At 35.6% G+C, this 13,701-nt stretch overlaps 1 protein-coding gene across 1 annotated transcript; it reads left to right on the top strand.

Annotated features, from left to right (window-relative positions):
• Window positions 1-654: 654 nt before the first annotated feature.
• LOC135087945 (tRNA-dihydrouridine(20) synthase [NAD(P)+]-like) lies at window positions 655-3,035 on the top strand. Its single transcript, XM_063982804.1, has 6 exons — window positions 655-882; window positions 964-1,102; window positions 1,188-1,520; window positions 1,730-2,017; window positions 2,157-2,331; window positions 2,724-3,035. The coding sequence occupies exons 1-6, from the start codon at window positions 729-731 to the stop codon at window positions 3,000-3,002; spliced, it is 1,368 nt and encodes a 455-aa protein (XP_063838874.1). The 5' UTR covers window positions 655-728; the 3' UTR covers window positions 3,003-3,035.
• The last annotated feature ends 10,666 nt before the right edge of the window (window positions 3,036-13,701 follow it).

A 13,701-nucleotide genomic window follows, 5' to 3' on the forward strand; every position in this document is an offset into this window, starting at 1 on the left:
AAGAAATAAAGATTTTACATTGGTTTCATTGAATTTGAGCAATTTTATATTTTTTGTTTATTTAGAAAGAGCGAGTCTGCCCACAGAGAGCGAGATAGTGATACTTAGTTTGTGCTTCAAGTAGGTATTCGGAGTGTGGCCTCCATTATTATCTGTAGCTTCATGCATCGCCCAGGCTGGCTAGAGCTTCGACTTGGACAGTATAGTTCCAAAATACTGAACTATGGAACTATCCTATGCATGACATTGACAGTGGGGCGCCACCGTCAGTACCGGATCGCTGGTTCCGATTTTTGCCATGTTGGAAACCATACAGTTGAACGATGGTAGCGCCCCCCTGTCATTGAGTTTGGTGGGACAGTTCAGCTTGGGTCATCTATATTCCGCTTATTATCCATAAAAAAATCGAAACATGTTGCCATTGCCATTTGACCTGCCAACTCTGCCAAGTGAAAGTCGCGCATTTTCCATCAACCTGAGAAGGTGGGGAAACGTAAGAGAGAGAGATTTTCAAATTACAAACCACTGTTACGTTTTACTCTTTATTTGATACTAAAATAAAAAATCTTACGTTCTTTCTCTGCGTCACGCTCACGTCACGACACAACACATCAGATAGATAAAAATCTACCTTAAGGCGTGTCTATCTGTCACTGTCAGCAGTACTGTCAGTGTCAGACGTTGTGTCGTCGTGTGTTGTTCGAAAAAGGGGTTATGTTATCATAACCATGTTATCGTATGAAAATAAAATCATTCTTGCACCCATGGTTCGTATTGGAACCCTTCCTATGAGATTATTAGCATTGCGCTATGGAGCTGATATTGTTTACACAGAAGAATTAATTGATTGGAAATTTTTGAGATCGAAACGGCGATTGAATGGTAATTACATTATCTTATCGCAATAGGTACCTATGCTAGGTATTTTATAAATATTTATTTCAAGATCCTTAAATTTTTCAGAAATTCTCAATACTGTGGATTATGTGGACCAGACTGATGGAACAATTGTTTTCCGAACATGCATAGAAGAAAAAGATAGAGTTGTTTTGCAACTTGGTACTTCAGATCCAACCAGGGCATTAAAAGTGGCTAAATTAGTGTAAGTATTTCTAATCACTCCAAGATGATTCTAATCTCTCTCCTTGCAAGATATGGTAATTGTGATTTTTCCATTACTGTTTCAGGGAGAATGATGTTGCTGCCATTGACATTAATATGGGATGCCCCAAAGAATTCTCTATCAAAGGTGGAATGGGGGTAGCGCTTTTGTCACAACCAGAAAAAGCATACAATATATTGTCAACCTTGGTAAATAATCTCTCTATTCCTGTTACCTGTAAAATAAGAATATTAGACACCCCCGAGGAAACTTTAAGAGTTGTAAACATATTAGTAAGTTCTGGGATCAAAGCTATTGCTATTCACGGCAGGACACGAGACGAAAGGCCCCAACATGCTGTACATCCAGATATAATCAAATATGTAGCAGAGAAAATATCCATTCCAGTTATTGCAAAGTAAGTATTCTGAATCCAAAAATTTAAAACGAGATTCTTGGAATTTCCAAACGACGTTATAAACTATGCTTTGTAAAAAAGTCTGTTTTGGAGAGTTCCTATTGGCCGCATTAAGGCATGTTTTATGAACTTTTATAATTTGTTTTTTTAATAACATAGGTAAATGTTATTCCTCTAGCTTAGATAATTTATATACATATTATTTTCAGTGGGGGTTCCAAAGAAATAGAGAAGTACAGTGATATTCATAAATTTAAAGAAATGACTGGTTGTACAAGTGTTATGATAGCTAGGGCAGCTGAATGGAACTGTTCCATATTTAGAAAAGAGGGATTATTACCAATGGATACAGTAATAAAGGAATATCTGAAACTTGCTATAAATTATGATAATTCACCATCAAATACAAAGTATTGTGTGCAAAACATTTTAAGAGATTTACAAGAAACACCAAGAGGAAGACAATTCCTGGAATGTCAAACTTTAGAACAAATATGGTAAGTCTTTAACTGTTAGCATATTGGCAGTGTATGTAAACTTAACCAAAATGAGATTGATATCTGAGATTATCCTTACAACAAAAAATACTCTTTGGGCTGTTAAAAGTTAATTTAATAACCTTTTGTATTTTTACAGTGCAATATGGGATTTACAAGAGTACTGTCAAAAACAACAGTCTTACCATCAGAAAATGGGAATTCAAGGAAGATGGCAAGTGACACCAGACAATTTGGAACCACCTCTGAAAAAAATAAAATCTAGTTCTGGTACTGAAACCAGCATAGAATTGGATGGGGTCAACCAAATGAAGGTGAGTAATTCCAAGTACTGATGATAGTATGAAATTTAACTTTTACCTACTTATCTAAAATTTGTATTGAATTAGGTATTGCTCATTAACCCACTTGTTACTAGCGTTCTTTTAAAAGAACGCTAATAAATTTACATAAATATTTTTACTAATGTGGGTAGTGTAAACAATTTTTATGTGCAACATTTGAAAGATGAGGTGTGTCGCACTCGCAGTACTGTCCAAGTCTTATAAGTACACTGACGTAAATAACTATAAAGTTTTGGAGCGATTGTTTTGAGATAAATTTATCATGACTGATTTAAGGTAAGTGATAGAAAAAGTGAACTCCGTAACAAGTGGGTTAATGTGAATTTAAGTTTTTGTTAATAAGAATGAAATTTTTGTTACAGGTTTGTTTTATCAGAGCTAATTTTAATGATTTAAATCTGCCTAAGGCCCAGCTTCATTCATGGGCAGGAAAGAATGGTCTTAAACTACCAACTTACGATACACAGCAAGTAGAGAAATTATTCAGAACAATATTGACATTTGATGGAAAAAAATACACATCATCATTCTGGGAGAAAAACAAAAAGTTTGCTGAACAGGGAGCAGCATTAGTGTGTTTACACTTTCTAGGATTGGTGACAGAAGATGATTTAGTTAAATTTGGAAGTATAATAAAATAAATAATAATCAATACAATCTTATTGCAGAAAATACTGCTTTATTTTATTTTAATATGCCTTAAGCAGATGCATATTATTACATTCATAAATTATCTAAATATACATTCATCTTATTTAAATACAGGTATACTCATAATTATCTACAGAAACCTATCTCAATTTTTCTTCTTTCAATGTGGTTTCCTCATAGCACAGATAATATAATACTAGTGTCTAAAATGGTTTCACGGTGATAGTCTATAATCCGTTTGTTCTAAATCAGATTTACATGTTTTGAAAGGGTGCCCTCTCAGACGCATAACATTTTTCATCATAATTTAGTTCGGCATAACAGTATTTGCATAAAGTTTTTTCGCATAAACTTTGATTTGCATAGTTTTCTAAATGCATAATGGTTTCTTAGGCATAATAATAACTTTCTCTAATTTTCAATACCATAATTTAAATAATCATAAATGTAAAGAACATAATTTTTATATACATAAAGTTAGTTTTTAATAAAATACTATAAACATAATTTAATTATTTATAACATTTAAAGTCATAAATATTGTCTATAAGAGCAACCAACATTGAAGAGTAAATAATTATGTATTAATGATGTTGCGAACGATCCTCCTTCCACCTTTATACTCTTTCGGCCTATAGATTTGCAAAAACTAAATTCTCTGTATCATTGTCATTTTTGTTCTTAATTTTTGACCTGTCCCTTAGAAAACTTAAGCTCGTGAAAATACATTCTGTTTGATCTCGAATCCCTCTTATCTATTATAACGCACATATATTATTATACAGTCCACATTTCTTTTACAACATTAAGCTTGCCTGGTCTGAAATTATGTTGATCCCGACTGGCCGTGGTCTCTTCCACGTGGTACTAGTCTGCCCTATACTAGAGTGTAATTTAAAAGCCGGAGGCGCGGAGGGAGTGCGGTCCTCGCTCGCTGTAACATATATCCGGCAGCCGTGCGAGCTGGAGCGGCTGAGGCTGGTCGCCGAAGGCGACCAGCAAGCCGAAGCTGCGGAAGCGAGCATGGCATGCCGGGTATATGTTACGCCAGAGCGGAAGGACCGCACTTCCCGCAGCGCCGGAGATAAGGCAATCCTAATGCTTGCTTGCATGCTTGCTTGCTTGCTTGCTTGCATGCATGCTTCCTTGCTGCTTGCTTGCATGCTTGCTTGCTGCTTGCTTGCATGCTTGCTGCTTGATTGCATGCTTGCTTGCTGCTTGCTTGCTGCTTGCTTGCTGCTTGCTGCTTGCTTGCTGCTTGCTTGCAGGCTTGCTTGTTTGCATCCTTGCTTGCATGCATGATTACATGCTTCCTTGCAGCTTGCTTGCATGCTTGCATGCTTGCTGTTTGATTGCATGCTTGCTGCTTGGTTGCATGCTTGTTTGTCTATTTATATTTATTAACTTATATTTTATATGTATAACATTTTCATATTTAATATTTGTTAAAATTATGGTATTTTGTATATTATGAATGGTAATATTTATGGCATTGGTTTAGATGCCAATAAATGTTATGCCTAGAAATCGTTATTAAAAAAACAAGAATACAGAAAAAATATATACTAAAATATTATTATAATAAAAGTGGTTATGGCAAAAAAAATTATGCCTTATGATTTATTCTGTATGAAAGTTATGCGAAATGATGAGTATGCCAAAAAACTTTATGCACTCTTAAATTATGACAATATTTTTTATGCAACCGAATATGGACCCGTTTTGAAAATCACAAGTAAACATTTTTTTATGAATGAGTCTTCATACTTCCTATATTCTCCACCAATTGATGGTTGAGGTCTTCTAATTTTTTGTTTAGTTCAGTAACTTTTACAGAATCTTCCTCCAGCTGTTTGAAATTATAGTGGCACTCTTGAGCATTTTGTAATATCACGTCTTCATTTGCCAATTTTATTGGCTTTGATGAGTCAACGATATCAGTATTTGACAAATCTTCTAATATATGTTGTGCTTTAGGTAAACTGGGGATAGAATACTTATTGAAATCCATTTTCCTTGCGGTTTTATTTTTATTCACCGAATTTACAGAATATTTTTACTGCTAGCTAGGTATTTTTAATGACATTGACACTTGACAGATTTGACATAACTTCACCACAGAGTGTCACAGCCCCATTCCGAATTTAGCCAAAACAATTTTTGACTCTATCACAAGAGTAAATGTTCCTGAAGCGTGAAGCATTTAAGAAAAAGTAGCTTTCTGTCAGCTTTTACGTAATGGCACCGTTGCACTCCGTTTACGTTTCAGCTTCGCGCAACCGGGGCCCAGAGCCCCGATTACGGTAATTTTTAACGTCAACAATCCAGACACGCTTCTCGATTCTGCGATACGATTGGTCGTTCAACAGCGTACGTCAGCTGTTTTGACCAATCGTATCGCAGAATCAGAAACGCGTCTGGATTGTAGACGTTAAAAGTTACCGTAATCGGGGCTCTGAGTTACGATTACGGTAATTTTTAACGTCTTGTATGATTGATTGAAATCTTCAGATTGGATGAAGCGCGTCTGGATTGGAGACGTTAAAAATGACCGTAATCGGGGCTCTGGGCTAGCGCTAGCCGCCATTTTAGAAAAAACTACTGGCGTTTAAATCGGAACGTGGCTAAAATAACGCAGTGCCGAACCAAAACTTAAATTGTTAAAAAATATCTCGATTTTTTTTAATAATTCGAGTGGCAAAGGCATCCCAACAAAATCTTATTGGTGATTTTGTTTAAAAATATTTTTGTTTTTATCAAAAATACACTTTGAAACACAGATATAGATATACATAGATAACGCAAGTAACACGATCTGTATTAAAACCAAGCGTGCCGACTTTTTAATACCTACTGTGACGTCACAGCCAACATTTAGTGACGGGAAATCGTAATCGATTCAAAGATGCCGATGTCGCCGTTGCCCCAACGCACCGCTACGATCACAGAAATCGATTATCTGACAGACGAATGAGATACACAGACGAATGAGATATACAGACGAATGATATTAAACGGAATGTTTAAATAGATAATATTTTCATTGAATTTTAAATAAAAATGTATAATTCTAAAACAGATTGCTTATTATAATACATCGTTGCTGCGCGGGCATTTTTCGAGCCGCCAGTGTTGTCACACATAATTATTTTTTTTGTATCATTAATTTCTGAGTTACTTTCGCATTTATAATATCAATACCTATAATATATTATATATGTATAATATTATATGTATCCTAATCCTAACTATATCCTAACTTTATATAATATGTATATGTATAATATATATAATAATATTATAAATGCGAAAGCAACTGTCTGTCTGTTACTCTTTTACGCCAAAACTACTGAACGGATTTGTATGAAATTTGGTATACAGATGGTCTAGACCTTGAGAAAGGACATAGGCTACTTTTTATTGCGAAAATTCCACGCGGACGAAGTCGCGAGTAACAGCTAGTATTTTATACGTTATTAATAAAAATATTGTTACTCATTAAACCTATTCACTAACCACATCATCATTGTCAATCCGTTTTAATATGTATAGTGGGGCTTGCCGTTTTTCTAACAATAAGGGTAAATAAAACAGGTACTTTCAAAATGAATTGAACAAATGGTACTATGTTTAGTCGGAAACCAGTCTTTCCGTCCCGTAGCCGCGATCCATTTTTCTTTTAATATTGCATCTTGTGGGAAACTAGGAAAAAAAGACATATAAATAAATACTACAAATACACATTAATTAGAATGTTTATTTATATATGAGAGTTATTTTTTAATAATAATTAGTATCATTCGTCTGTCCGATATCGATAAGAATCGATTATTGATTAAAGTAGTAGAACGAACAACACTAGTAGCAAAATTTGACAGACGAATGAGAAGTTGCGTGTACCACGAAGTCGAAGCGATGCGCGACAGTGGCGCTTGTCCGTTATACATCGCCTCTTAACACATAACGTCAGATCAAACGCTCAAAACAAACCCGGCAATGTATCGTAAAAAAATTTTTGAATGGTAAGTTATAGGTTTTTAGGTACATTCTTGAAACCAACGCTTGGAATACTTAAAAAAATGTTATAAAATGAATTAACACTTAATATAATATTAAAATAACTTACCCGTGATAGGAAATATGTCCTTGCCTTTGGGAGCTCGAAGTTTTTGGCTTATTGCAATTAATTATCACACATTGAGGCATTTTTGTAGTTTTCGCGGCCGTCCGCATGCAACAACAGACGCGCGTGGACTGTAAGCAGCGGCAGCTCCTTCCGATGATTTATCGGGATCGGGACACGCAAAGTAGGTGCATTCGCGTTATCTAGGTATATCTATATCTGTGCTTTGAAAGTTTGGGACTTGTACCCTTGTATGTACCACACCCTTGTACTGTTGAAATTGCTGTTTTTTTCTTCTTCAATATTCGCTAGCCTAAAATGACTATAATGCAATAGCTATGCTGCCCTTTATTTTGTTTTTGTAACATCTCAAGACTTCTTCATCTATTTTGCGTATTAGTCCAGTCAATGAATGCCTTAACGACGGTGTAGAGAGAAATCCGTGGAACACAATTTCTGACCTCGGGACTTTATTTAGCCTAGTTAGGTGGTGAACATAGCAAAAGTCCCCGCCCTTAGCCCTTGAGCCGGCAGGGAGAGGGGGGTTTAAAGGTACCACTTTTCGGTTTTTCGCTTAATCCTCGGAAACTAGGCGTCCTAGTGACATTACTACTATGAACCAAAAAAAGCTTATTCAATTTGCTACAGGCGAGACCGTAAAGTTTTTCTATATCTTGTATAGTTTTTGCGGCATCTGCTCTAGAAGGTCTGTAAAATTGAAAATTTAATTTTTGTCTTACATGTTCCTATCAGGAGAAAATCGACTAAATCAACATTGAGCAAACACTATAGACATGCGGGAGCATGTTAAGTCTAGTTCCAGGGAGGGGACTGCATCGTGCGTATATTTATACGAACCAATTGGAGCCACTTTTGACTCCTCATCATTCAAAAACTAATGTGCATTAACTCTTCAAATTTGGCTCATGTATTGAGACTTGCAAGATATACATCAGCTTTAAATTTCATAAATATACCTCAAACGGTTATTTAGGTATTGACGTTCAAAAATCGACATTTAGAACACTAAAATCTATCTATCACCTGTGAAATGTTAAAATTTACTGGTTTTTTATTTGTTCCTTTGTATTTACATAACTACCTTTCTGGATGCCAAATTTGAACCTTCGAGGTCATCTGGAAGTGGTTAGAATTTGGTATATAGGTCAGACATGTAGATTTTTGGACGTCAATACCTAAAGAACCGTTTGAGGCATATTTATGAAATTTCAAGCTGATGTATATCTTGCAAGTCTCAACACATGAGCCAAATTTGAAGTGTTAATGCACAGTAGTTTTTGAGTGATGAGGAGTCAATAGTGGCTCAAAGTGGTTCGTCTAAATATACGCACGGTGCAGTCCCCTCCCTGGAACTAGGCTTAACATGCTCCCGCATGTCTATAGTGTTTGCTCAATGTTGATTTAGTCGATTTTCTCCTGATAGGAACATGTAAGACAAAAATTAAATTTCCAATTTTACAGACCTTCTAGAGCAGATGCCGCAAAAACTATACAAGATATAGAAAAACTTGACGGTCTCGCCTGTAGCAAATTGAATAAGCTTTTTTTGGTTCATAGTAGTCATGTCACTAGGAGGCATAGTTTCCGAGGATTAAGCGAAAAACCGAAAAGTGGTACCTTTAAACCCCCCTCTCCCTGCCGGCTCAAGGGCTAAGGGCGGGGACTTTTGCTATGTTCACCTCCTAACTAGTCTAAATAAAGTCCTGAAGTCAGAAATTGTGTTCTACAGTTTTCCATCTATAATGCTTTATTGACTGGACTATATTGCTTGCAAATTTTTAATGATTTTATAACTCAGATCATAGATATGATCTGAGTTTTATAATGTTTAACAAAGCTGGCCTGAAATGGCGCCCGTTTTCAAAACTGAATGTTTTATCACGGTTATAATACAATATTACCTTAGTAACTTTAATGTTACCCGTCTCAAATTGAGACTCTCAATAGCTTCTCACAAAAGTTTCAAACAACTTAGATCCTTAAAAAATCGCAAAAATGATTGTCAACTTCACTAAACGTAGGTAACTCTACGAGAACCTAGTAGGTTTTATAACACGTTTTTAAAGTAATTTCACTAAAATCAATAAATCTATGATTAGAACTTAGTAGATGATAACCTTGGGATATACTTACCTACTTAGGCAGCAGTTCACAATAACAATCGCATTGTCCATCTAGCTAGGTAATTAAAAAAATCAAAGTTAGGTCCTAATTCCCGAAATGCTGGCTACTAAATTATAGTCTAAGACCCGGTTTCTGAATAATGTGATTTTTAGATTGAGCGTGCTCATTTGGGGTACCAAAGTACCAAATAGGTATACAGGAACTTTATTTATAAGCATGAAAAGTTCATAATTTATATTAGACCGGTACTAACAGTTGATTGAACACGGTCTAGCCAAAAATCTTTTTTGAGAAAACAAACCTGCCTTAAAAAACGGGTCTAAGTAGGTCCTACTTAGACCAGTTTTTAAGGCAGGTTAAGTCTTAAGTTTTATATTGTAGGCATTTATAACAAAAGTAAAACAACAGACATTGATCTGACGCAGCGTAGTCCGTAGTTATTTAGGTGGATGGTTTGCGGTTTCCTGCGCCGACCGCGACACCATCGGCCAGTTTCACAAACTCGTGTTGTGCTCGTTTAAATATAACATTGGTAGGTACTTACTATAAACCTTTCTTTATCATACCAAGTCGTGTAAAAAGCGTACAATTTTACAGTAAGCAGTTAGCCATTCGTTATGTAAGATGATTCCGTGTTTCGCAGGGTAGGAGGTAGGTAGGCGTGAACCCGAGGGTTGAGGTTTGAAAATTACATACCTACTTAGTAGGTATCTATTTAAAGGAGACGCACAAATTTTGACGACAAACAACTTGAAGGCAGTCCATGTGACTGAAGACCTCACCTGGGTACAGGTTTATCCCCCTAAGACGTGGCAAATTGGGATAATTATAATTTCGAAAGGCCTTCGCTCCACACCGTTTATTTCTATGGAGTAGGTACCTACTTCGCTCCGTGAAGGGATTCGATTTTCTGAGCGATCCAAAAGCTCCACTTTTCTAGTGGCAATAAGTATGTAATGTCCAGCTGTCATAATTTTTTACTTCATTTACAACCTTAAAAACTTATGTTCAAATACAATTATTTAGGTATGTAGAGTAAATACCCTTTCCCTAAATCTTAATACTCGTAGGCATCGTCTTTTAACCGACTACAAAAAGGACACAATTGAATTAATATTACTTAAATTATTTCTAAGCAGGAACACTTATTATCACCTAAGATAATATCAAGTGAAGGATAGTTGATACTTGTCGCACGTGTGGTCTCCAATCTAGTCATTTTCCATACGACTGACAACCTACTAACAGTACCAACAGGCATCGGGTTACATTATAATATCAATATCGTTTCACTTTTAGGGATCGTTCATTAAGCCAGTGAATGGCATGTAATTTTTTATGTTTATGTTTATACTAGCTGTGGCCGCGACTTCGTACGCGTGAAAACCCGTTTTCGCAACATTTTTCATTGTTGCTCTGCTCCTATTGATCGTAGCGTGATGTTGTATAGCCTATAGCCTTCTTCGATAAATAGGTAGGCTATCTAACACTGAAAGAATTTTTCAAATCGGACCAGTAGTAGGGAGATTAGCGCGTTCAAGTAAACAAACTCTTCAGCTTTATAATATTAGTATGTATTGATATAGATAAGCGGCTTGCTTACAATTTAACATCTGTTATAACTACATGATGCAATGACTTTTTGGAACTTCTAAACCTTAGATATAAGATTTGGGTAAGTGTATTTTTTTATCTTTCTATTGTTGATTTTGTATACTGTTTTGATTCTCATAGATAGATGTGTGTTAGCTGTAGATCGATAGCACAGAATAAGTAATAGTATCAAGTTAGGTAATAACTTAATAAGTAGTAGGTAGTCAGTCTCACTGAGAGTGAGAAATCCAAATTTTAATTTAAATACACAAAACTGCGAGAGGAGAATGTCACATAAAATATTTTGTTGCTTTGTACGGGCCAGCGGTGATGACATCCAAGCCACATGATTGAGGGCGAAGCTCTAATGAGTTTTTTGATTTACGTCGGCAATAGCTCGCCAGTCGCCAGGGCCATGCCCGCTTGTCCAAACCGCGAGCTTACCGCAACGGTCTCCGGCTAACGTTCGACGTTCAAAACCACAACATTTTCTTCGCTGCGATGCCCGCATATTATATAATAAAACGTATTTCCAAATAAAAAATACCACGCTGAACGCTGTCTCGGGCTGTAAGAAAGTTGTCGGCTTGATTGTTGTGGCATCCAAATATTTTTGTTATAATAATATTTTAAGCAATAACATAGGGGAGACCGGGTACAATAGTACCACGGGTCAATAGTACCATCGGCGATATTTCTTCATACAAGCGACGTTAGATTGTGTGCATAGCGTCAGAATATGCGCTTTTTGTGTTTCCATCCGCTCACCAGTCGGCGGCGCTTGTGCTGAGAAACAAAGGTGTACAGGAAGGATTTTTGTTTTTTGCCCAGCCGCAGTAAGTTTTTATGTCGAATATATGAGCCCATAAGTTGCCTAATATGCTATTTGTTACCAAAGTATTGTTGTCAATAGTTTATCCAGGCTCTAAACTTTGTATCGACAGCGAATTATTGGCATTCACTGTGAAAATGACTGAATTTTAGGTGAAGTTCTCTTGACTACCTACTTGGCATAGCTGGGCATTAACTCGTTAATCCGTTAATCGTTAATTAACGAAGTTAACATTTCTATTAACGGATTAACTTTTAAGTTAACTTTAAAAAATGTTAACGGACTCGTTAACTTCCGTTAAATTATCCTAAGTCCGTTAATCGTTAATCCAGTACCTACTATTTACCAAAAAGATACAGAAGTAACGCTGAAAAACGCTAGAAAAACGCGTTCTGACAAGTACGTTCGGGCTTCCAGAACTTCCAGAACCCAAAACAACAGTTTTTGTAACCAGATCACTAATGACACTTGTTAGTATGTGTGGAACAACTCTTGAAACTGAATTAAAGACCAATTTTCCTGAACCTATTGAACTGAAATTTGGTATACTTATGTAAGTACGATGACAATGCAATGTTATGGCACCATTGAGCTGGTCTGATGATGGAGTCATGAGGTGGCCATAGGAACTCCTAAATGAAACGGCGGCATCGCATCGAATTTGGGTTCGTTAGATTTGTCTTTTCGAGCACTTTAGTACTAGATGATGTCCAGGGTCCTGATGATGGAGTCAGGAGGTGGCCATAGGAATTCCTAAACGAAACGGTGGAAACTTATCGAGTTTGAGTTTGCTGGATTTGTCTTTTCGAGCACTTTGGTGCTAAATTGTATTATAATTGAACCAAGGCTCTGAGATTGAGATACTTACTACTAAAAAGTGAATAAAATTATAATAATTAAAAAACTTTTTTAAAAACAAGCTTTTATTCTGAAATGCAGTTGTACTAAAACGAAAAAAATCATTGTACTTATGCAAGGTTCAAATAATTTCGAAAGCTTGTAGCGCAAACATAAAAGAGGAATAAATTCCATGTGCGATACAAGCTTTCGAAATTATTTGAACCTTGCGCACAATTATTTTTTTCGTTTTATTATCATGTGTTAACGGATTAACGATTAACGTTAACTTGCGTTAAATCTTGCGAAATGTAACGTTTTAACGTTTAACGAAGTTAATTTTTTTATTAACGGTTTAACGATTAACGAAGTTAACTATTTAATTAACGGTGCCCAGCTATGCTACTTGGAACAATTGTACCAGTCTCCATGGGGTCAATTGTAGCGGTACAATCAATCCCGTGGTACAATTAACCCCCGGAACCTTATTTTATACTTACTACATAATATTTTAAATTGGTTTTAAAGTATCTATACTTATAATAAGATAAGTTATTATAAAACATTCACGTGGTTATTTTACATTTTTACAATTATATTTTTACAATTACAGGCATACCTACCTACTGAAAATATAGTCTAGGCTCATTCATAGTTGCATGCATTAAGCATTAATTAGACACATAATTAATGTGTTTTATTAAATAAGTAGATAAAAAGGTGATATAAGTAGGGTGCATCGTTGAACAGTGAACCGGCCTTTTTTCTAAATGCTCTAATTAGCTGGAAAATGAAGCTAGAAATGTCATTATGGTCTTATCAGTCAGGTAATTTAATAAAGTTTCTAATTTTTAGGCTTAAAATTAGCCTGAGCAATAAAAAGGTAACTTAAATTAGGTTTTTAAAAAAAATGAAATTTGGCTCACTGTGTACTACGGGTAGTTTTCACTGAACCACCCATATTTCAACAGTGAACCATAAAGTTAATTACGAGTAAAAATTATGATTTTGGAAAATAAACAACATAATTTTAGATAATCAGCTTTTATTTTTACAACACAAAAATCAAATAGAAATAAAAATGATTATTTCAACAAACAGTCTTCATAAAAAATCACAGAATCCAAAAATAACAACGAAACTCACACAAAACCCAAAT

The sequence above is a fragment of the Ostrinia nubilalis genome, chromosome 3, assembly GCF_963855985.1.
Source record: "Ostrinia nubilalis chromosome 3, ilOstNubi1.1, whole genome shotgun sequence".
NCBI lineage: Eukaryota > Metazoa > Arthropoda > Insecta > Lepidoptera > Crambidae > Ostrinia > Ostrinia nubilalis.